General features: G+C 38.5%; 3 protein-coding genes across 6 annotated transcripts; 1 reads left to right on the forward strand and 2 right to left on the reverse strand.

Annotated features, from left to right (window-relative positions):
* Positions 1–3,153: 3,153 nt before the first annotated feature.
* On the reverse strand, positions 3,154–5,281 carry LOC104450550 (transmembrane protein 230). Of its 2 annotated transcripts, none has more exons than XM_010065151.3 (3): positions 5,118–5,281; positions 3,594–3,839; positions 3,154–3,486 (listed from the first exon to the last, which is right to left on the reverse strand). In XM_010065151.3, exons 2-3 carry the CDS (start codon positions 3,781–3,783, stop codon positions 3,365–3,367), a joined length of 312 nt encoding a protein of 103 aa, XP_010063453.1. In that variant the 5' UTR covers positions 3,784–3,839; positions 5,118–5,281; the 3' UTR covers positions 3,154–3,364. The 2 variants fall into 2 exon arrangements, with proteins under 2 accessions (XP_010063453.1, XP_010063452.1); XM_010065150.3 differs by having other exon boundaries at positions 5,109–5,279.
* Positions 5,282–6,268: 987 nt separating this feature from the next.
* Positions 6,269–11,070, forward strand: LOC104450551. 2 transcript variants are annotated; one of them, XM_010065153.3, is made up of 8 exons: positions 6,269–6,445; positions 6,527–6,620; positions 7,577–7,644; positions 8,357–8,429; positions 9,353–9,471; positions 9,591–9,695; positions 10,367–10,466; positions 10,682–11,070. In XM_010065153.3, the coding sequence occupies exons 2-8, from the start codon at positions 6,537–6,539 to the stop codon at positions 10,856–10,858; spliced, it is 726 nt and encodes a 241-aa protein (XP_010063455.2). In that variant the 5' UTR covers positions 6,269–6,445; positions 6,527–6,536; the 3' UTR covers positions 10,859–11,070. The 2 variants fall into 2 exon arrangements, with proteins under 2 accessions (XP_010063455.2, XP_039171412.1); XM_039315478.1 differs by having other exon boundaries at positions 6,269–6,436.
* A 499-nt stretch (positions 11,071–11,569) lies between these two features.
* LOC104450553 (tetratricopeptide repeat protein 33) lies at positions 11,570–15,422 on the reverse strand. 2 transcript variants are annotated; one of them, XM_010065155.3, is made up of 5 exons: positions 14,979–15,422; positions 13,777–13,915; positions 13,413–13,444; positions 12,307–12,393; positions 11,570–12,226 (listed from the first exon to the last, which is right to left on the reverse strand). In XM_010065155.3, the coding sequence occupies exons 1-5, from the start codon at positions 15,264–15,266 to the stop codon at positions 12,179–12,181; spliced, it is 594 nt and encodes a 197-aa protein (XP_010063457.2). In that variant the 5' UTR covers positions 15,267–15,422; the 3' UTR covers positions 11,570–12,178. The 2 variants fall into 2 exon arrangements, with proteins under 2 accessions (XP_010063457.2, XP_010063456.2); XM_010065154.3 differs by having other exon boundaries at positions 11,639–12,230; positions 14,979–15,414.
* Between the last annotated feature and the right edge of the window lie 8,697 nt (positions 15,423–24,119).

Genomic DNA, 24,119 nt, shown 5'->3' on the forward strand with positions numbered 1-24,119 from the left:
GTCGAGCCTGAGCAGCCTCGTTGTTGTTAGGATTTGCCACAGCCGCATAGGATAATCTTCAATATTCCGCGCAGCACGCTTCCCCTACCACCCTTGGCCATCTTGGAAGAGAGGAGCGGGGAGGAGGGAGGGAGGGAGGGAGGGATAACTTCTTTGAGCAAAGAGTAGAAGTTTTGAGGAGGATGATTTATGATGGAAGACACAATTGTGATTTTGGTTGATGAAATGATGCAAGATAACCTTATTATATAGGAGAATGAAAGTGTAGGCCAGCATTTCCATTACAATTCTCATGAAGTTCCTACAAATTTATAGTGAAATTACAGGTTATGGTGGATGATTTCTGCATTTCTCAATCATCTTCTCTGAACTTTTCCGCAAGATGAGAATGTCCCCGTCTCCTGGTTTATCTTGGGTGCGTCTTTCTCTTCGCGTCCTCACATGGAGGTGTTGACGTGTCCCATACACCAGCAGGGGCACTCCCAATTCCAAACAATTTCATCAACGTGTAAAGTCGTCCACGTAATGTTCGAATTACACGGGGAATGAAGTTGCTCAAAAGCGATTCTTGGACGTGTGTATTATCGCCTTTTCCCAATCAACTTTAGAATGTGAAAACACTAGAGGAAGATTATTATCGTCAACCCATTGTGGAGTATTAAGAACGATGACATTCACACGAATTGCATTTATCATGCAAGTGACAAGAATGTTCATCCAGAAAGCCTGCAAGTTCACTTGCTTGGCAGCTGATTTGGCCAGTTTTCAGGACTTCTCTTGGATCACCATCACTTCGGATTGCGTGAGCCACCTCACGTGGGATTCGCGTAATCTTAAAAATGCAATGCATTAGCCCTACATGAACCCGGCGCGTCCAATAACGGGTGACGAGAAAAGTAGAGGAAAATGTTGTCTAGAAATTTAATATATGGCAATTTTTCATCACGTTCACATGAGGAAAAGAAAATGGTAGATTCCCATCATAATTGGCAGAATGCAATCACAGAAAGATGGATTGAGGAACAAGAGAAGAGAAGAAGAACAATCTCTGCTTTTTCAAGTTAAATCTCCCGTAAGGTTGTGGAAGATGTAGAGAACCGCAATGGAAATGTTGACGGGCTCATAGCATTTTCTTTTTTCCTGCAAAATCAGAAAGATGGATTGAGGAACAAAAGCAGAGAAAAGTAGAGCAATCTCTGCTTTACTCTGCTTTTTCAAGTTAAATCTCCCGTAAGGTTGTGGAAGATGTAGAGAACCGTAATGGAAATGTTAAGGAGCTCATAGCATTTTCTTCTTCCTGCAATAACAGAAAGATGGATTGAGGAACAAAAGCAGAGAAAGGAAGAAAAATCTCTGCCTTTTCAAGTTAAATCTCCCGTAAGGTGGCGGAAGATGTAGAGAACCGCAATGGAAATGTCGACAGGAGCTCATAGCATTTTGTTTTTCCTGGCTCAGCAACTTGTATAAATAGAGCCATTGCCTCCCACAATTTTCATCGATCAATATCTCTTGCATCGCTACTTGGGTTTCCGTTCAAATCCGTCTTATAATCTTCTTTCTCGGTTCGTTACTTCTCCACCAAAATGCCTAACAGCAACAGGGCATCTGGCCGCGGAGGTGTCTTGCTGGGGATACTGAGTTGCATCTGCTGCGGTAAACCCAACACGACTGAGATCATCCAGCTGCTGATCTACGACTCTTGCAATGTAGGCACAACATTTCTGTCGATTCAATGGGTGTGAAATGCATGGTGCAACAAAACTTGTCCTGAGTCCTTATTTATTTTCCTTTGTCTAGTATTTAAGTAACGAATCAAAAAGAAAAAATCGGCATGGTTTATAGTGCAGAATCTTCAACAACTTTTTGATTCGTTACTTCAATATTTACCACTATGTAATAAAATTAGCAAATTAGGTATCGTCGGCCGACCTGTTCATTGTGTAATTTCGTTCATGTATTGTCAATCCTCGTTCATGTATCGTCGATTCTTGTGCACTATCCTACATTGCAGTTGTAATTTTCGCTCTGCATAATCATCCTTTTATTTTCGTTTGCTTGAGTTCAGGGATGTATCATGTAGTTGATACAGACCTAAGCGGTGCAGCCACGGGATTCCAGTACATCTAATATTTGAATTCGCATCTATGATACATGAAACAAAGGATCAAACTCAAACTTTTGTAAGGGCTAAATCGTACAATGCGTAGTTTACAGAAGAATATCGATCCAATAGGGCATTTTCCTTACAAATACACAAATGAAGAAACTCGAGAGCTGATAAGGCCGTTGCATGATTAATACAGCAGAAAAGGGAGTTTTTACTGAACTCTTCAGAAGTGAATAAGGAGGGCAGAAAGATATAAGAATCTTTGGCAGCCGACCATCTTTATATTTTCATTTGATTAGAAACATTAGTCTTGATGCAAAGACAGTTTCAACATATTAAGCTTAAAAAGATGATCCGCTTTGAGTCATTTTCTTCCTGAGGAAGACCTAAAAGTGATTTGAACTGTTGAACCAAAGGTTCAGAGGGGCTTCGAGAGGATTCGGAAAAACAGTTCAAAGCCGGTAGTTGAATATCTTAATGGACTTGTAACAGGTGCTTCCCTGACAATATTAGATCATAGTTTCTCCAGTTAAAATGAAACTGATGCTACAGCTCCTCAGTTCTCTCAACAGAACTCATTAAGTTTCCCTCTTCTACTTCGGTTGTCCACCTTAAGCCAACTCGCCTCAACTCTGCTATTGCTTCTCTGCTCTGTCTCGGCTCATCACTCCACACAAATTTCTTCAGCCAAAGGAAAACAAATCTAATTTTCTTGTCCATGATTTTCAGATCTTAATTAAATAGCTTTGATATGGGGTTGAAGTTTTCAGACAGAAGATATTTTACTCATTTAAATCAGTTGTGTGAAGCAGATTAACTCCAATTCAATGAGTACATTAATGCTGTGAAGCACGTGGGACTGTCAACATGGAAATGGAGTTAAAAAATGTAAAAGAGCACAAAATCCTTGAATAGGCACAATATATGAAAAGATGGGAGCTCAATAACGTAGGTAACAGCTTTAGTTTAAACAAAGAGAGAACTGAAATTTCAGATCTGATGATTAGTCCAAAGAAAGTGCCAAACATAGCCTCAGGAAAAGAGAATGATGTCATAAGTCTAGTATATTAGATAGCAATGTTGTCTGTACATTCTGTGCTTGTTCATAGGACATCAACAGTCTGTATACTAATGAAGTCCCCAGACAAAGCTTAAAGCTTCATAGAAACATATCAAAAGAGAAACAAGAAAAAGGGGGGAAGAAAGATCTATACATGATCAGGCAGCATTGTCATCATAGAATGACAGGTAGAGGCTCTACACAGGTGGTATGTTGGAGAACGAAAAACCTTTATATCCCTTGTACGCATAATAAGCAATGCGAGTATAGTAGAATCCAGGAATGAACAAGATTGACCCTAACATTGTGAAGAACACCCCTGAGAAAAACCATTTTAGTTAACAAGAATAAATCATGTGATTCCGATAAAGAAAAATGAAAAAGAAACGTAATTGCCAGATAAATAGTATCTGCGCATATGTGTACCATGGGCTCGATCACCACCAACTTTGTAGGAAGCCATGATAATGCCCAAGACTATGCCAATGCTTCCAAAAACAAGAAGAGACACAGCAAGGGCAATCTCTTTAATTGGTGGCCTGTTATTCACAGTATAAGTCGTCTCCATCATCATGTCCTCATCTGAAATTGAGAATGCATGATCTACATAAGCCATTTCTTGATTTGGTCTGAAGGCGTTCCAAGGTGAAGATGCTGCTGTTGCTGTTGTTTCTGGAAATCCAGACAAAGAATTAGAAAGCCCAATTTCCAATCCTGATATTACTGTCCAACTAGCCTCACTGTGCATAATTCAATACCACATTCTGATAGAACTCAATATAAATACTTCATTTGTGATAGTCTCTGGTAGACTATGACCAAATTTTGCAGGCTCCAATCAGCAACAAAACGAAAAAAATAAATAAATAACTAGTATTCCTTGAACAAATTGATGCCTTCACGCTGCACGCCTTGAGTATACCAAGAGAGAAATCTTCAATGGTCAAACAAATTCGAGTGAAGAATAAAGTAGAAAAAACAAAGTACACCAACTACAAAACACCCATTCATGTTTAGAAAGAGAAACCCAATGTCCTATAATATAGTGAAGCCCCTAAACGTTCAAAGCTTAAGCATAGAGACCTTTGCTCCTTGTTAGCTACATCAGAAAAGCATGTTGAAGACGCGATAATTAAAAGAGGAAAGCTGCTCCCAAACTTATTGGGGAGTTCTACAGTTGGCATGTCATTCTCCCCAATCTCCACATTACAGGACACAAAGTATTTGAAGAAGGACAGATTGGAATTGCTTCCAAGTGTGCGCATCTACAGACCCTAGACAACTCTAACAACTATCTTGTATTTTCCTCCTTTCAAGCAGTTTAGGATGCTCAAATTGTTCCATTTAGTTTCAAATGCACATTATATTCAAGACAGCCAAACGGTCTTTCAAGATTTAATTTGATAGCAATTCCTCCGACTACGATTCAAGTGCCCCACAGAGGACGGTTTTCTTGTGTATCGCAGCTTTCTATCGAAGACAGCAGCAGCACTTTCTCGTCCCGGATACACCGATATCACCGCCGTTCCCCGATCCTCCCGAAATTTGAAATCTTTCTAACTCTAACATTCCACATCTTCGAGAACCATTCATCAATGTTATTATGGTGGAATACCCATAAGGTTTCCAGCTCAACCATTTAACCCGTCCCCCTTAAAATATCAATTGGTTCATTCTCATAATCCCGACATGGGTGCCCGTGAGCATTGCGCTTCTATATCCATCCACGGACACAATCCGCCCACAGACGCACGACGGGGAAACAATCCACTGCGAACTATAGAACACACGCGAGAGATCAAGCGAAAGAAACACAGACTAGCATTCGAATCGTCATCTGCACAATGAAATTGGTCAGCCCAACGCACGCATCCCTAATTCGCTCCGACGGATCGTGGAAGAGAGCAAGCACGCAGAGAGAGAGAGAGAGAGAGAGAGTACCGCGAGCACCTTGCGTTGCTGGTTGCTGCAGATCGGAGCAGGCGAAGGTTGGAAAGGTTTGATTTTTATTCTTCTCTAAGCTTTCGGTAGAGCTCGGAGGGGAGGGAGAGAGAGAGAGGTGGGGTTGAATTTCGAGATTTAGGGTTTCTTTGGGTCCAAGAAAGAAATGCCTCGAAAGCGAGAGGGGGCAGCGATGTTCAACCGATCTTATCTCTTAAGAAGTTGCTATCAAGAATGCTAAATTGTAGTTTTGAGGATAGTCATACATAATTATCTGGTTCTCCTATGAAATGGAATTGTCTATTATATAAGTCGGCATGGATCAACACATAAAACATACATTGATATTAACATCGCAAGTTAATGTGCATGTGTAATTTCTCTTTTTTAACCAATAAGATGAAATATTAAAAACATTTCATGAGAAACAGCAAAAGAGAACAGAAGAGAAGGAAGGAAAGACCGTAAAAGACCGTGTCAACATTGTTCATGCGCTTCGATACTAAGCCCTTGTTAGCCGTTGCCGAGGTCAAGCAACATGTAATAGGGGTTGTACAACCCGAATAGGCCACAACTATCTTCACATGATTCTAATTACCAATCATCGAGGTTGCTTGAGAGCTTTTATTGATCACCAAGTTCGTGTCATCAGCTTGTTTGGGTGACTTCCAACAAGTTTCGTCCAAATACAATAGATTTGACCCGAGCCATGTAACCAGGCCTTCATCATGGAGAGACCCCCTCGAGGCTAGTAACCAAAGGTCGAATGATGCCAATTGCATCTTTCCCCGTCTTTGTTTCCATATATATATATATAGAAATTTCCTTTTTCTTGAATTTTAACGTTTATTCTATTTTCTTAGTATTCTTTATTATTCAATTTTCTGAGTACCAAGTACCGACCAACAAAAAAAGACCAAGTAGAATTTATTTATTTTTTATCGGAATGCTAGGATGACTTGTCGCATTTAACGTCGGCTTAGCGACCATGCCATTATTTTTGCCCATAATATTGACGGAAGGACTTATTTGAATAAAAAATATAGAATTTATGGATAAAATTATATAAATAAAAGTGTTGGGCACAATTGAATAATTTGAAGAAGTTGGATGACCTGGCAGCAATTTGAACTAAAACCGTAAAACGGCAAAATCGACAGAACGTTCGATCAGGCTCGGTTTCTTCCGTCTCCGGTCGTCTCCCCCTTCTTCTTCTTCTCTTTCTTTCACCGGCAGAACGCCACGTCCGGCGATTCCGGCGATCCAGATCGCCGGCCGACCCTCCATTCGGAGCGTGCGATCGAGATCGCGAATCGGCAGGCGGACGAGTGAGCTCGGTAACCCCGCAATCTGCAGGTGTTTCGAGGTTCATTTCGATTCGCCCGCACGGATTCATTGTTGGCTGTTGCGACGCGCAGGGTCTTTGTAATGGGGATCAGCAAGACGGAAGTGAACCTGAGGAGGTTACTCGCGGCCGCGCCTAAGCAAGAGAATCAAGCGAAACTCGCCCACGTATGTCTTCCTCCCTCCAAAAACAGCCCGGTCGTTGTTCGTTGTTCTTGTCTTTTATGCTTTGTCGATTGAGCTCGCTGCGTTTTTTGGTGATTTTTTCCTCACGGATGGATTTCGTCAATGAGTAATTTTGCTCCGACGAGTCTGCATTACGAGGGGGCGTGCAAATTAAAGCCGACGAGGAGAGAGAACCCGAGATAAAATGAGCAATCAATGATGGAGAAAAGATTAGTTGATTGGATTTCGTTCGGAGGTAATGTAGTTCCTCTTGAGAAAGCGAACTTCATTTTGGGAAGGGAAAAGTTTGTGACTTTTGAGGATAGGAGCCAGCCTAAATTGAAATTAAGGCAGTTTACATATCTGGAATCAGTGTTTGATGATTCCAGATATGAGAAGGTTGTTACTTGGACGAAGCGAATGAAGGTTCTTTGAACAAGTTTTCGTTGCAAAGTGTGGTGACTTTTATCGTGACCGTGGGAAACGACTGACGTATATCTCTTTGCTAGTAGCCATATGGCTGTTACTGTGTCCTTATGTAGTTTTTGATCGCAAGCGATGATTACTTGATTTGGACCTTAGCGGGTGCAGGATTTTATTAGTAACCCCAGAGGGTGTAACGGTTTGTTGCTTCTACCACATTATTTCTTAGCCAAAAGAAATGGAAAACTAAGTGAGATGACTAAATTGAAATATATCGAAGCTCCAGACAAGTGGTAAATCTAGAATTTGATGACCAGTTCAGTGACATGTACTGCGGTTCACCTCTAGGAACTGTATCTCCCAGGAGATGATTAGTTCAGGAAAATTTGGTATCCTTTGAAAACGTTAGTCTAATGCATGTTTCATTCAGGTGTCTCTGTTGTTTATCTAGTTAGCAACTTTCTCAGTTCTAGTCCTTATTGTTCTTTGAAGCATCTCTTTACTTTTACAATGCTGTTGTCATGTTGGCTTTGTAGTATGTTGCTACTTTAAGAGAACAACTGGAGCAGCTGGCTGAGGAGAGAACCCCAGATGGGTTACCAAGGTCCTTCACATGCCCTTTGGAACGCTTTGTCATTTACCATTGTTGTTGAATGAGATGAGCATTTCATCTTGGATTTTTCATCTTTGAACGTTGGACTGTTTGATACGAGCTTTCTGGTTATGGACCCAACGGCATGGTTTTGTTGGCTGGATCACAGACTGCTTGTCATTGCCTCTTATGTTCACTCAGTAGGACTAGAAGGAAAAAGACTTGCTATCAACTTTTTAACCAGTCAAATATTGCAAGCTATTCTGATTTTTTTGTTGATTCCTTGGTTTTGTAGAGGGAGAGAGGGATATGTTTAATTTCTTATTTATAAAGCACAGATTTAGAGAATATTTGCTTTTTGGGTAGGCATCGTGTATGTTGATATTTCAATTCGTCTTGGAAGTCTTTTTAGCTTTTAGTCCAAATTCGGTGATGCGACTAATGTTATTAAGAATAATCTTATTGGGTGTTACACGCAAGCATAAGCTTGCGTGTGTGCACAAACAAGCATGTCTTCACGGCTACATGCTTCAGAATTTTATGATGGTTGTCATCTGTTGCTTAGCAGTAGATGTGAGTATACAAAGGTTAGCGACTCTTTTGGAAGACGTTAAAATGAAATTTAACCTTGTCTTTATTATGTATTTGAAGTGAACGTGCTTGTAGTTGAATCAGCACACATTAGATTTGCTGCCTTGATAATTGCATGGATTTGTTGGTGCAGAGTTCCAAAGGCAATGGTGATTGATTATTCTGAAAAGATTGAAGCAATTGCTGCGAAGTTATCAGCTCCTTTGGTGAGTGTACATGACCTTTAAATCTTTGTGCTGGTTTTCTATATGACAGCGGAGATTCAATTTCTGCTAATTCTCTACATGTCTCTTGGACATTTTTGGTTTGGTCCATAGAATTATATCACCTTTCTTCTTCCTTCCATTACTGAATATTGTTAGAGCTGGCTATCCTTACTTTCATCTTCTTGATTGCCTTAAGTGCAAGTCTATAAGCTGGAAATAAATGGATGGATTAAATCTCCTTGTCCCCTTACAGATACGGGCCTGGGTTTCGTAGTTCTTGATCATTTCATGGTTCTAACAGAGTATGTTTGTGCTGTTGTGGATGGAACAGATTCTTTAATGGCATAGCAAACCCCATTCTAAACTTTTGTTCAGAATGAGTTATACTTTCAAGTATTTGGCATACAGAATTAGAACAGTTCGGTGTGTCAGTCAGAGCTTAGACGGTCCTCTTATCTTGTTATGTATGTAGGTGAAGCCCCTGGGTACCTTATTGGCTAGTTTTTTTGTTAATTTAGGAAGACAAAATTATGACAGGTTTGATGGAGATGCATAAATAGCCCTCTAGTCACGATGTTTTAAGTTTTTTTTTTTTTTTGATATTTTACATGTTCGTGACATTTCCCATTTAATATAGTGAGCACCAAAGAATGCTTTGATTGGACCATGGAGTTTTTATTTTTTTTTTTTTTTTTGAAGGTGGTGAGAAGTGGGGTGGGGGGGATTATAGTAGATGGTTGCTGATTGCTGGTGCGCGCTGCAAATCTTTCAGCTTGTCTTCTTGCAGGCATCTATTATGTGCCTATGGAAGTTGTCAACTCACTTGTCTAGTCCTTTTCAAGTGCACTTTTAACTGAAAAAGTTTGAGTTGCTTTCCGTCGGGTATGAGGTTTCATGATATGTACTCTGCTTGCATTTCTCAGCATGATGTGGATGTGGAAGAGTCTCAGGAGCCCTTTCCAGGAAGTTCTTCTGGAGAAAGCCCTCATACAGAATCGGAAGATCCAGTTACCCCAAGATCAGGATTAAGAAGGAGATTTGCGTAAGTGAATCGACTACAGTGACGATGTATCTGTTTTGTTGCCTTTTATTGCAATAGTAAGTTATCTACATGAGCCATTACCGATTCGTGATTGTAATTCATCGCTTAGATTTTAACAGGCCGACCTCAAGTACTGCAGATACAACTCAATCCCATAATGAAGTTGATACATCAGGACCTGTCAAACTTGATGCTGCAGCACAAGCACACATTGAAAAGCATAGGTAGTTTTTATTGTTCTTGTTTGGCTGTAATGACAAATTGTCGTGATTGTGTTATTACAGGACAACTTTATAGTTTGGGGTTTTTCCCATACCCAAAGCTATCAGATAGTTCATGCATCGCTTCTTGTCCTGTTTAGAAAATGTTTTTGTCCTGAGCACCTGATTATGGGGGCACTTCATCGTTATATGTCATCATCATGAGAACTTAGAAAAACCAAGATTATATATAGGCTGGAACATGAAGGATCTAAGAATATGGTCAGGTATGAAGATTTTTTTTTTTTTGGGGGGTCGAAAGGTATGAAGATATGTTGAAATGATACATACTGAACAATATGATGACAGAATAGAGTAAAATCTCTAGACTCTGGTGTCAAGTAAAGTTGAAGAAGATATGCTGTAAGACTAGCATATGGCTCTAAGGTTGAATCGGTTTAAACTTTCTCGGGCTTAAAAGTAGAGTGTGATTTAGTTCGTGAGTTAAGATGCTCTCCTTGAGTGTGTTTAAGCTTCTTTTTTCTTCAAGCTAGTTTTCCCATCTTCCATATTTGAACCTTCAGCTTACTTTGTCACTACTGCTTGAAAAATTTGACCAATACTGTGGTGTTATGATTGTTCTTCTTTAAGTATTATAAGCAGATACTGTGATTGCACCTTTTCCTTTTCAACAGGAAGCTTCAAGACGATCTGACAGATGAAATGGTGGGTTTGGCACGGCAACTGAAAGAGAGTAGCCTCGTAATGAGTCAGTCCCTGCAAAATACAGAAAAAGTAAATCTCGATACTATGTTAGGTGTCTTTTAATATTTCTTTATCTTAATTCCTTTTGTAATGGCAATTCCGGATGTAACTTGAGTGATCTGCTTCAATCTTGCAAGTCTGTTGCAAACCAGCTGCTTTAATCATGACATTTCCCTGGGCAGTGGCTTTCCCATATAACTCAAACAATTTACTTAGTCTGAGGATCTTTATGGGTTTCATTGCAGATACTTGATTCAACAGAGAAAGCTGTTGAGGACAGCTTGGCAAGCACAAATCGGGTTAATGTACGAGCAACACAGATATACTCAGAAAGCTCTAAGACTACATGCTTTACTTGGCTTCTGATCTTCGGGATGACATGTATCTTTATTATGGTTGTGCTTTTGATTCGTGTGACATAGGACAATCCTATTTCAAGTTTTGTCAGTTGAATTATAGTACTTCGCATCCTGTTATGTTGTTGAAAACGTGACAGTGTAAATGTGTAGCTTAAACTCTTTGCCAATTGAATTGTGATTGAGCTTTTATATGGTTCTCTAGACTGAGTTAACAGTGCCCTGAGGCCTGCATTTCTGATGCACTCAGGAGGTAATGATGACTGATATATTCAAAAGAGTGTCTTTGCCGCCGTAGTTGTAGTGTGAGAACTGTTTCTTCAGTTTTTGGATCTTTACTGCGATAATTTGTGGCGATCATTTCTTCAGTTTTTGGATCTTGACTTCAATAGTTTGTTTGCACTTGGCATCAGAACTAGCTAGCTATGCAGAGGGGAAGTAACTTCCCAACTGAAAAACCGTATACCAAACCTAACGACTTGCAAGAAGCACCAAGAGAGCTGTGTAGGGTGGGATTGTCCTAGCAGAAGTAAATGCTGTATGGACATAGAGGAACCGGTGCTCGCGCAAAAGAACACTGACAGAATTATTAGGTACCGATCGAGTTCCAGGTGAATCAATTCACTTCTGACAAGTAGTTATCTTGGATTGTAACTATTAGTGATGAATGACCCTGAAAAATGGTCCTGGTGCTGATCTCCCAAAACCAAAAAGAGAGACTTAACAAAAGTATTATTACGGGCACTATGACGATGGTTCAGGCAAGAGCATTATCACTGAGACAAAATTCATATGCTCATTCATTTCTAGGTACAACGATAAAGTAGAAAGGCCAAAGATCCAACAGAGTATAAACGACTCTCCACACGTTCCAGAACTGTAGTATCACGTCATAGCCACAACGATAACTGAGTATGCTTTGTGAACCTACATTCTTCGTTCAAGCATCAGTCATCTATCCCTTTTCAGCAGATGATGGCGTTATGCTGAAAGAAATTAGTACAATAACGTACAAAAAGGATTCAGAAGAAAGTAAGCAAGAAGAAACAAAAGTCCTAGTCTCAAGGGTGAAAAGGCAAGATATCTAAAGAGACCAGCTTTCAATCGGATGAGAGGTGACATCCTCCCAACTTTTGCCCTCCTAGTTTCAAACAAGGAAAGTAGGACTATAAAGTTTTCCTCAACCACCTTGCATCTTCTTAAGAGCTTAACAAGGTATGATAGCTCCTCATAACTCGTGAAAGCTTTATATACGTAAGGGCCATGGGCTCCTTCTCTAGAGCCAGAACATGCAAGTAACTGGACCAAAGAGTCATTCTTTATCTCCAACTGCAAAACGATTTTTTGTTGTGCTCACGCCCGACAAATGCAGCTGCTTTCGCTTCTTTACAAGATGTAGTGCAGTTCTCCGGTCATCCTGAGCTTCTTCACAAGCTGGCTGCAATGTGGGGGGCTAATTCATTAGTATCTTTTGCATGCTAAAGCTAGAAGAACTACAAAGATCAGCAGCATACCTTAAGAGATAATGCTCTATCGAAACTAGCAATAGCGCTATCAGGCTCTCCAAAGTTTAACTGTGCTCTACCCAGCGTGATCCATGCCTGCATAAATTCAACGCTCCAAAAGGAGAAAAATAATTTAATTGTCTGTATGACAAAACTATTTTCGGCAAGAAAGTTAACAATAATGAACATAGAACAGAATCAAGTGAACACAATAACTAAACATGCGATAAATGATAATAACTTTGTTCTGTTCAACAATTAACATATTAGATAGAATATAATCCCCTACAAATGTGGCAAATTCGCATGCCTCCATGAATTAAGGGAGTAATCTCCTTGAGGTCATGTAAAGGACATGAGAAGACAATTCTGACCAACAAAAAAGATAACTATTCCAGCTAATATTATAAAGAGTTCCTTCATGTCATTTAGCTAGTACTCGTGCATCCTTTCTCTACTTGCATAATCATCTTTTTGCAACCTTCTTGGTTATATGCTTCAATGTTAGATCCTTCAATTGGATCTCTTCTCCCTCCACAACTTAGTATATTCAATTCGATCCACTTGTTGTTCATAATAAAAGGCAGAACGTAATAGAAACTAAGAAGGTTGAACAGCTACTCTTGGCGATACTCCTTACAGCCAAGGTACATTTTCAAGATGTAGCAGAAAAGTTGTCTGGAATTACTCTCCTCAAATTTAATGAAGTTTATTGGCTCTGACATCGATATTGACAAATATTTATCAATACCTCTCATATGAACATTAAAGTGAATAATTTCTAATAAGATCTGCTGGCTGAAGAAAAGCCATGAAGAAAAGAGAGACCACATGACAAATTTGCATCCTTAACATAGAAAACAAAAACCAACATAAAGGGGTGGACAACAGGCATCACCATAGGTGAAGATGTTGAAGAGGGGACTTAATGCAAACAATACATAAGCTCACAATGGCAAAGTAGTGTTATAACTTCATGCACTTGGCAACACAGATTAATAGATACTAGAAGACTCTCACCAAGATCTACAAGCTATGATATGGTCAACACATGCAACATTTGCGCAAATAACTAATAAAATTGCAACTGAGTTCGTCCAGAACTCCAGACATACCTCAGCCCAAGGTGGATCCAATTCAGTGGCTCCTGGGAAAGAGGACATTTGTAAGTATGCTGAGATATTTATCAGCAGAGGTTGAAGAACTTCTAAGCTTGTTAAAGCTTTTAAGCATGCGATACTAATGTTGCAACACCAATGGTCAAGGAAAAAGGACGTACATGTGGACAAAATTGACAACTATTAGAATGTTTTACCAAAACATGGGAGAACATAATCAAGAACAGAAAAATACTTGAGAAGAAAATCGTTGTATATATAATTAGTTTGACACTGCTGCTGAGATTAAAATAAAGAACCCCATAAATCATCTAATGGAAGACATGAAGGACGAGTAAAAGGAATGGTATGTGGGACGCACTATTTGCTGCCTTCAGAGCGCCCCATGCGTCTCCTATCTCAAGCAAGAGTTGTGCCTTTTGCTCATGCAAAACTGCATTCTCAGGCATCAAGGTAAGAGCAGTCTCCCACTTCCCTAGTGCTTCCCGGTATTTTCCTTCCTTCAAAAGTGAATGAGCCATAAGAATGAAGCCCGATAATCATACACGAGCAAACTACATCAAAAACCTTCATTACAGCTACAAATTATGGAATGATTGCAATCTCAACAATGATGAGAAAACATCCAGAAGCAGTTAAACCATTCAACATGTTCAGTTGTAAAAATCAACAGGATGTTGCAAGAGTTCCTCTTGCCAATGAGCCAACTCTTTCATGAAGCAGCAAAGTTCATAAGCCAATAAAATTACTTGCCACCAAAAGATATAGATAGTCCTATTAACCTCATAATCCGATTACATGATGCTGACACGAGTTCCCCAAACAATATGACAGGATGATAGCCAGGAGCAATCAACATTAAAGTTGGAAACTCTTAAAGCCAATTTAAAGGCTGCCAAGTCCACAATTAGGGGTATCACAACAATACCCAAAACAAGTTGTACAAATTGACCAAGATCTTCAGGCTCAGATTTTACCAAAATGGACTATGGGCTTTTACTATTATGTCTACCCAATTGGAAAAAGAACTTAATATACAGCAAATCGACATTAATAAAGTAACAGCTGACTATAAAGTTTTGTAATTCCATATCCCAATCATTTCATTCCATTCCCTCTTCAGCAAATCAACCCCAACGCACTCCATATCACTGGACATTTCATTCCCACTTCCACCACCACCAATAATATGGGGGACCTTAAAGAAAAGAGGAACCAAAATATATTTGAGAGATTATTAAGAAAATTTACTTTCTTCGGAAAGCAAAATTCGAAATAACCAAAAAAAAAAGGACCTTGAAAAAATTTCCCCTGCAGATAAATGGAGGTTAGCTCTTCAATTATTTTTTCTCAACCTCCCACAGCAGTAAAACGGTCACAATCCCAGTAAGCAACTCCTCAAATCAGACAGGTTGGACGGGCTAAAACATTCACACGGGGTAAGCAGCGAGCTATTCTACACGTCAATCAAGTTCGACTCCCAACAGAGCAACATCGGAATTTCCAAGAAACCGCAAAGGGGCAAAAAGAAATCGAAAGCAGACACGAAGAACCGCGATTCACCTCAGCGAGCTTGTCGCCTTGAGACTGAAACGACCGAGCCAGCTCCCGGTGATCAGGCGACGACGACGACGACGACGACGGCGACGGCGACGGGCCGTCCTCATCCGAAGCTAGGGCTTTTGGCGCCGGTCGTTCTTGGTCCCCCGAAACGCCGGCGTCTTCGGGGGCTTTGCCCGGTGGCGGTGGTGGGTCGTCGTCTTCTTCGTCGAAAGGGAGATTTGGGAACTTGGAAACGGCGCTGAGGGGGCGTTTGGCGCCGGCGTTCTTCTTGTTCCACGACAACTTCATCTTCGTCTTCAAGATTTCGCCGCCAAGGTTTTACTGTCGATCGAACCGAGCGTGAGCGAAAGCAAGGTCGGTGTCCAATTTCCCTATTGGCAGTTCCTGGAATGAGATCCTGCCATACACGACGTGTAGGGTGGCAATGATATCCATTCTGGTTAGAGAGAGAAATAAATTTTGTTATTTTTATTTTTAGATGAGTATCTAAGTAAAATACTAATTTGATAACAACATAAAAAAATTTCCTTCTAAATGGTGGCAACCGGCAGTGGCGGGCCATCGGCGAATAGCGACCGGTAATCGATGGATAGCGACAGGCGACCAACGGCCGCCGCAATGGTGGCAACAATGGGCAATGGCAATCGCCGTAGCAACCAGTAACCGATGGATGGTAGAGAGCAGCAAACGGCGGTGGCAACGACAGGCAATTAGTGGACGGTGGTCAGCGACAACGGATAAACGACCGGTTCATAGCAAGGACGAATAATGAGAAGAATTTTTATTTCTCATTTCTGTTTCAAAAATAAAAAAGTAAAAAAATTTAACTTCTAATTTTTATTCCAAATCTATTTCTGAAATATAAATTATAATTTACCATCCACTCCTAATGACTAGACCCAAAATGAATATTATATACATTTATTCTTTTTAGAGTTAATGTCCTCATATGATTTAATTTTCAATCGCTTAAATGAATCGAAACCTTAATATTGCATAAATATTTCTAATACATCATATTAGTATCACTTTTTAAGTAAGAACAATAAATAATTGATATTTGAGGATGCAATGAATGGTTATATAATTAGGATTGATACCACGAAAAATCTTAAATTCATACATTTATGATAAATTTTTACATTAAATTAATTTTTTTGACTACCAAAAACCCTAAATCGGTTCCAATTAAAAGTTGTGGCCATTGATGCAGTCAAGTTCCAAGTTTTTAAGTAAATTATTAAACCCTCCAACAAGGAGGCTCCAAATTTTACTGCCTTCAACGACACTTCCAGCTATGGAGAATAAGGAGGGAAAGGGCAACACAAGGAGCTCTTCATTTTTTGCACCTTTAAGGTTTCCCGCTCCCAGCTTAACCAAGAATGATCGCCGGTGGAGGCGTTCTTCGGCCGGGACTCCATTGAACCTAGCCAAGAAGACAATATCAATTACAGCCCACACATCGTCCCAGATACGAATTAGAGAATACCATAGCTGCCAAGTAAGTGCTCGAGAACCGAAATCATTAAGCAAAATGCAAAATTGGAGGGAATTCAGCATTCACATTAATAGCCACTAACTGGATTCAATAGCTACCACCGTGCCTGATCAAAAGCCATTTAGTGCCAAATGCTTATGTAGTCTAGCCACTCGACCAAACCCCCAGAAAAGAAAAAAGAACTCCAAATCCATCAGGCGATCGTCACGAATTACTCGTATGTATCAGTCTGTTCCAAGTTTTCTTCCTCCACAGAGATAACTAGTAATCGAAACTCCCAAAAAAGAATGCGAAAAATCGAAACTTGGGCACACCCAATCGAGCCTAACTGCAAAACGCGGGCGAATTACTCCGCCGCAGATCGAAGGGGGGAATCGACCCCGATCCGCATGGACACGCCGATCGAGCACGGCAAACGCGACACGTCCGATCAAAACGAAGGGCATCGGATAAATCGAAATCCAAACGGGGAAGCTACACATCGGCAGCTCCGATTAAGAAACAAGAAGCTGGATCTTGCTTCAGGAATTTAAAAAAAAATCAAACGACGAGACGAGAACGACAGAAATGGTTCCGAACGAGCTCGAACCTCTCGACGAGAATGTTTCCTTCCGAGTTAGCGAAGAGAACTGCGAGAAGCATGATTTAATCCGACGGTTTCTCTCTTCTCGTTCTTCCCTGAACTTCTGTTGCGTCCGGTGAATAGAGAGAGTTGATCGAAGTTTCAGCTGTACCGCCACCATGGTTGAAGAAGAGACGAGGAATTCTATCGCGGGCCTTACTTTGGGCCAGAATATGGGCCTCGTGGGAGAGAGACGGCCCGGCCCAGATTCTTGGGTGGCCATGCGGGTTCAGAAGAGAGCGTGGAATTCCCCCAAAAAAAAAAAAAACAAGAGAAGAGGAAATTCCACGTCGGAAATTCCCATCCCATTGGATTTTATAATTGCAATGACGATTTTTGATAGGCTCACGCTTTTTTCATCTTTAAATATGGCTGGAAACACCCCCACCAACGACACTGATAGTACCAAAAAACAGTTGTTAAGATAAATAAGGAAACTCTTTTTGTTCAGAAAAGTAACTTTTTTTTTATTTCTTTTTTTTTGTTCTAATTTTGTTCCGGAAAAAAAAAAACAGTTTTTGACTATTAGATTTAACAACTGTGAAATTTAAATGACATGAAAACTAGATACAAATTTGACTATTAGATTCACTGAATAAAGTGAAATTTAGCTGCTAAAATAAACATATTTTAATGTAATGACAAATATCAGAGTATTGGTTAAATGAAACACATTCACTAAAACTAGCTGATGATTTTATGTACTCTTACTTGTGCTTGGGCGATTTTCATGATGATGTTTTACTAGTATAGAATAAAGCGTAGATATACAACTCATTAATGCAATAGCTCCTTGGCTATCTACCAAATAAATCAACTAATTTCATTCCAAATGAATAAGAAAAAGGAAATGATTAAAAAGTAAGAAATAAGCTTAAATCAATAGTAGGTCACATATTTAACTCTAGACCTGTAATAAATAAAAAAATTCTAATAGCATGCTAAAGTGGGACTAGTAAAGTTATGATATTATAAATTCTAGTTGGCATATTTGAGGTGGAAAAAATGTTAGCCTTTATTTTTTTTATATAAATACTTGTATTTTTATTCGAGAAAGCCATGAGATCATTGTGCCAATCGGACTTGGTCAAAGGTTAGCAACATATTCGGTCCATTGGAAGAAGCAATCGGGGGGCCTGCACCGTAAGTTCGGCACCACCATGCGGATATTTAGGCATTTCCTAAATATTTTGTAAAAAAAAAATTTATTTTAAGAGGATCTTAGGCGCGGGGCGTGAAAGAGGCACCAATCCATAAATAACTATTGAGTATATATAATTTTTTTTTATAATCAAGAGTTCTAATTATAATAAAATCCCCACTTAAGGATGAATTAGGATAAATCTCGTGTCTCGATTTCTTATTTTCGCCTTAACTATCTATTTTCGTTGTGTTTGTATGTTTAATCCTAACACTTAGAATTTTTTTTAGATTTTATTTATGTTATAACGCAATTGAAAGAGTCCATAAGGAAAATAATAGTTTCGGGTTGGACTGTGGTAAATAAGTATATTAAAAAAAACAAAAAACAAGAAACAAAGCATTTTGATTGTCTTTACTTGGAAACAGCTTGCAAAATCACATCCGTCCTGCTTAAATGATTGAAGATGACGATTGGAGAGAAGCTAGTCTTCTATCATCATTCGACTCCAAGCCAACCACTCTCCGCTGATGGGGGAACAATTCAAAATGATTGCTATGTCATGGACAAAGATTACCGGAAAAAAAAAAAAAAAGTATTGAAAGATTATAGTACAAGGAGTCGTTTACATCGTTTTGGATGCCGTAAGGATTTCTCATGAATATATTTTCATTCTTTGTAAATTATGATTGTTGATACCACAAAATACATTAGAAGTCTGAGTTATTAAAAAAAATAGTGTAAAATTATTTAGAATTTTTACTAAGAAGCCGTTTAATGCTGTAAATATCGTTTGACTTATAATTTTTTATATAAAAAATTCTACCGATCGAAGGATTCTAAGATCATTGATTGTGCCAGTCTTCTTGGGAACCGAATCAATATCAAGAGGCTTGTGCTGATTCGGAATCGGTTCAGAGTTACGGATGCCCACTCCTACTTATTAATGATCAATAGTTATTGTTATAAAAATAATGGGGTACAGAATTCCGTGCCTTTCGATCAGATCCACGATCGCGCCGCAACCATTACCCGTGCTCACGTGATGACACGTACCCCAACGACGCGCGTTACGCGCCACCGCTCTCTCCTTTCTGGGTTTGTGCTCGCCTTGTCTCCTGGGTCCCCAGGTCGGTCCATTATTAAATTCATCGAGTCTACCTCGGTTTTTGGGGCTTACGTGGCGCGATCTACTGTTGCCGACAAACGTACCCATGACTGTAGCTATTAAAAACACATCTTATCTTTACTTTTAATTTATTTTCCCCCATTCCGGGCCCCCATCAATCTTTACTTTTAATTTTTATTTTCCCCCTTTCTGGGCCCCATCAATCTTTACTTTTTATTCCCCATGCCCCAGGTTCACCCTCTCGTCCGTCCACATTATTAATTACAGCTTTGAATCTGGGAAGCCGCCAATTCCTCCTATAGTTGATAATGACACATCAATAATGAATGCATCGACGATAATTTGAAGGTTTTGTTGGGTTTGTTCTAGAAGAATAATATAGCAACTCGTATGCCAACCTTTTGTATTGTTATGTTTACTCCTGCTAATTAATAAAAAAAAAGGAGTAATTTAATGTATACAATTGAAATCCAACGAATAGTTCTTAAACTTTAAATTTTGTAAAAATTTAATGTTTTCTAGTGGAAATTTTGTTTATGTTAAAATTCTGTTCATGAAGGGAATTGTATTTTCAGATTTAATGTCTTTACTCAAAAATAATTTACAAAAATATTGCCTGACCTACTTAAATATTGGAAGGTGAGAATTTGAGAAAAACTGATCTTCATCATTATTTGACTACAAGCCAAACATTTTTTGTGACACAAAAAATTCAAAATTTTACTAACTGTGACACATTTACCCCAAAATTTATGGCTAAATGGCATTTTCATCTTTTAATTTTAATTCTGTTTCCTTTTTCTTTCATTTTTATGTTTCTCCTTTTTCCTTTTTCTTTCCTTTTTTTCTTCTTCTCTCTCTGGTAAAGTGTCATGCAAATATAATTTGGGGTAAATGTGTTATACGAATATAAGTTTAGAATTTTGTATGTTGCGAAAAAAATTTGAGGTAAATGTATCACGATTGGTGAAGTTTATGGTTTTTTGTGTAATAAAAAAGGTTAATGATAAATTTGTCATACCGAGCAAAGTTTAATGTTTTTTGAGTGCATTTGGTTGGATTTTTAGAGAAAATATTTGGAAAAATATAAATGATTTAAGATTAAAGAGGTTTTTCAAAATGCAAATTGTGTCTATTAAATTTTAATTTGAAAATTCATCATGAAATACCTTTAAGCATAGCGTTTAGAGAAATTATATTTACAAATTACTTTTATGATTAAAAAATGAAAAAAATTATCAAAAGAAAAATAATGAAAAAAGTTGGCCGACGAGGGCAAGTGGACACCGACAATTGAAATCTTTCGCCAATGGCCGATCTATGAGGTTGCAAGACCTCAAGCAATCCTCGGAGACCACCAGCAAGGGTTGCCTAAGGTCAGGTGACCCTTGCGAGGGCACAACCAAGCGGCTGCAACCTAAATCTAGGTCGTCGAAGGTAGGTTGCGCAAGCTCAAGCAGCCCTTCATGAAGGTCGTGCAACAAATGTAGGTCGCTACGATCATTGTTTGGGGTTGCCCGGCTATCCGTCTTTTGCTACATGATTGTTTGCCTTTTACGTAATCATACTAGTCATGTTCAATAAAGAAGATGAACAGTAACTCAACATGTCCAAAAGGTAAAATTTCAAGGTCCCCCTCACCTGCCTTTTTGGTGCCTTTGAAAGACTTGCATTTGAGAAATGAGATTTAAAAAAAGTTGTCGAACACACTCTATTTAACCTAAAGAACTTTGGGCGCCCAAGGATTTTGGGAAAACCTCTCCCAATCGCACCCTTTGATGACTTTTTCCTTCATTAAAATTATTATAGAAAAATAGAATACAGAATTCGGTGGCGTGGATCGGATCAGCGATCGCATCGCTAGCATTACCCCCCGTCCACGTGTTAATGTGATGTGATGCACGTGCCGTGTGCTCTACGCGTCTCCTGGGGCCCACAGGCCGCAAGTCATCCATCGTCAAATTCGAGTTACGACCTCAACCTCGGTTTAAAGCTTACGTGGCGCGATCTTAATGTTGCCGACAGCGTAACGATCCGATCGCTGTAGCCGAAGCAAATATCTTATTCTTAATATATATATTTTTTAATTTCCCCCCATCCCTTTTTTGGGCCCCATCAATCTTTGCTCTATCCACTCCCGCCACTCCTGCTCCATTTTGGTCCTTCCAGCTTGCCACCCTCGCTGATAAATGAGTTAACGGCCGTCGTGGACGCTACGTGATTAACTATTGCAACGGGCTCGGTCCATGTGAACCGGAACAGGCGTTTTTCAACTTACGCTCTGTTGATCCGTCCAACCAAAAAAGGAAAAATTACATTCTATTGATGAAAAGAATATAAAAGGACACAATAGATCACCCGTTATATATCCACTAATATTACGCGTAGACATTGAGAAAATTATCAAAAAATCTTAAATCCATTGGACTTATCTCAATTTAATTCTTATCTTTTACATTTCACTAATTGAGTACATAAAGTTAATTTTCATAAAAAATTGTTGACTTGAATGGCGAAAATGCTATATAAAATGATTAGTCTTTTGACATTGATAATTTTTATAATTTTTAAATATATGTTTTTTTTTCTCTTTTTCTCTAATGTTCTTTCTTTTTTTTTTTCTCTCAAGAGTCACTGGCCAATCCTTGTTGAGATTGGAACAAAAGAAAAAGGAACAAACAAACAAATAAAAATTTATTAAAAATTATAAAAAATTTCGACATCACCATCAATCATATCATATAAAAGGATTGATATTCATGTTTGTGATTTCCAACTTAAGTTTAGGATTTTAAAATTAGATTGACATAAATAATTTATGACTTTTTTGGTAATTTCCTCTTAAGGCATGTCATCGACCTAGTCCCCAATATAGTAAATTGAGATTTATGCTGATAATTTTTATATCAAGGATATCAAACTGCAATCCATTTACAAATCAGTTGACCATCCATGTATTCGATGAAGTTACGACATTCATGGGTGGTAACGTGCAGTGCACGACGGGTGGGAACGTGCTCTCAAGTCCGCGTCCGTTGCCATCTGTTGTTTCTGCCGACCTCGCGACTACGGCAGAGAAAATTTGCTATTTTGTTACTTTATTTCTTTCTTTTCAGGAAAAGAAAAAGAAGAAGAGGAAGATGAAGAAGGGAGAGAATTGCTCCACGCTAAAAGACACTGCTAAAGGGTAAATTTCAATCCGGCCACTGAATTGTGAACTTATAATTTTCACTACATTTTTCATTTTAGATTAATATTATGAAAAATTTGAAACTGATATATCTATGAAAAATTAAAAAAATCAAAACTTGTATATTTATAATAAATCTACTTTCTGTTAATTTCCATTAAATTAGATTAATTTTACGAAAAAACACAAATTATTACACTTATGATAATCAAACAATAAAATTCTAAATTGGTACATTTATTGATTTTCCAGTGTTATGAAACTCAGTAATTTGATGATAAAATTTAACGAAAATCAATGGAGAATAAATTTATTTGGAAGTATTAATTTCGAGTTTTTCGTGATATTTAACTTTAGTTTCATTCACAAACCCTCGTGGACGACGCATCATTACCGCATTAGTGCCATACCAGCATTTCTCCATAGGACTATGTTGAATCCTTGTCAAAATGGATCTGTCGGAAAGAAAATAGAAAAAATTCATGCTTTGAGCGATTTTAATGAAATTTCGATGATGTGATTTTTTTTTTTTTTTTTGAACAAGATGATGCGATTGGAAAAATCAGTTAGTGCGGACTTTTGAGGTGTACGAATTTCACTTTCTTGGTGCGTGTACTTTTTGCAATTGTCCCCCTGTACACCTTTCTTTCTTTTGCACCCCTCTAATTCCATAAATTGGCATAATTACCAATTAGCCACAATTTAATCTAAGTTGTGATGTTCTTTAGTAGAGTATTTTCAACACGTAATCTGCTCCAACTTCATCGATTCTCTCGACTCATTAAGGCTTTCATCACGAGACACGAATTGCTTTATATATTATAATTTGGTCATAGAAAATGGAAGATATATTATAATGAACATCATCGTCTCTAGTTTGCGACAATAATAAAATAAACTCCTTTTCATACAAAAATAAAGCGATGAGAGTATTCTTATTTATGTGGGATGATTAGGATGAGTCATTTTCATTTTGACAGATTGCACCTCTGAATTTAGGTGGCCACCAAATCCTCCGATTGATAACAACGTATCCGGAAATGCATTAATGAGCATGTGAAGATGTCAAGTTTGGCCTAGAAAAGCAATATAGCTTTGCATCCATATGTTGACTTTTTATATGGTTATGGTTACTCCTACTAATTAAAAGTATAGTCTCCTAATTTAGTCATGCATTTATAATCTTTAGGGACTGGAATTGAGATGGATTGAATAGTTCTTGGACTTTAACATATGGCCATTAGCAATTTTCAATAAATATTTTTTTAATCGATTGAAATCCACTATTAGCCTTGACGAGAATTTCACTAAACTTATCCATCTGCTATCCCTTCGAACTCTCGGTGATTTTATGGATAAGAAGAATCCCATTTAGATTAATGCAACGGTAGGACGATGCGATTTGTTTATCTCAAGAAACACAATGTCCAAATTCAGTCTCCATTATCGTTTTGTTTAAGCACTCTCATAAGTCAAAAATCAACACAGTTTTGTGATAAGGAAAATGCATTTCACGTGATAATTAAACTTTGTGAATCGAGTATTTTCAGCATTCAGAATA

This window comes from Eucalyptus grandis, chromosome 6, assembly GCF_016545825.1.
Source record: "Eucalyptus grandis isolate ANBG69807.140 chromosome 6, ASM1654582v1, whole genome shotgun sequence".
NCBI classification, from domain to species: Eukaryota; Viridiplantae; Streptophyta; class Magnoliopsida; order Myrtales; family Myrtaceae; genus Eucalyptus; species Eucalyptus grandis.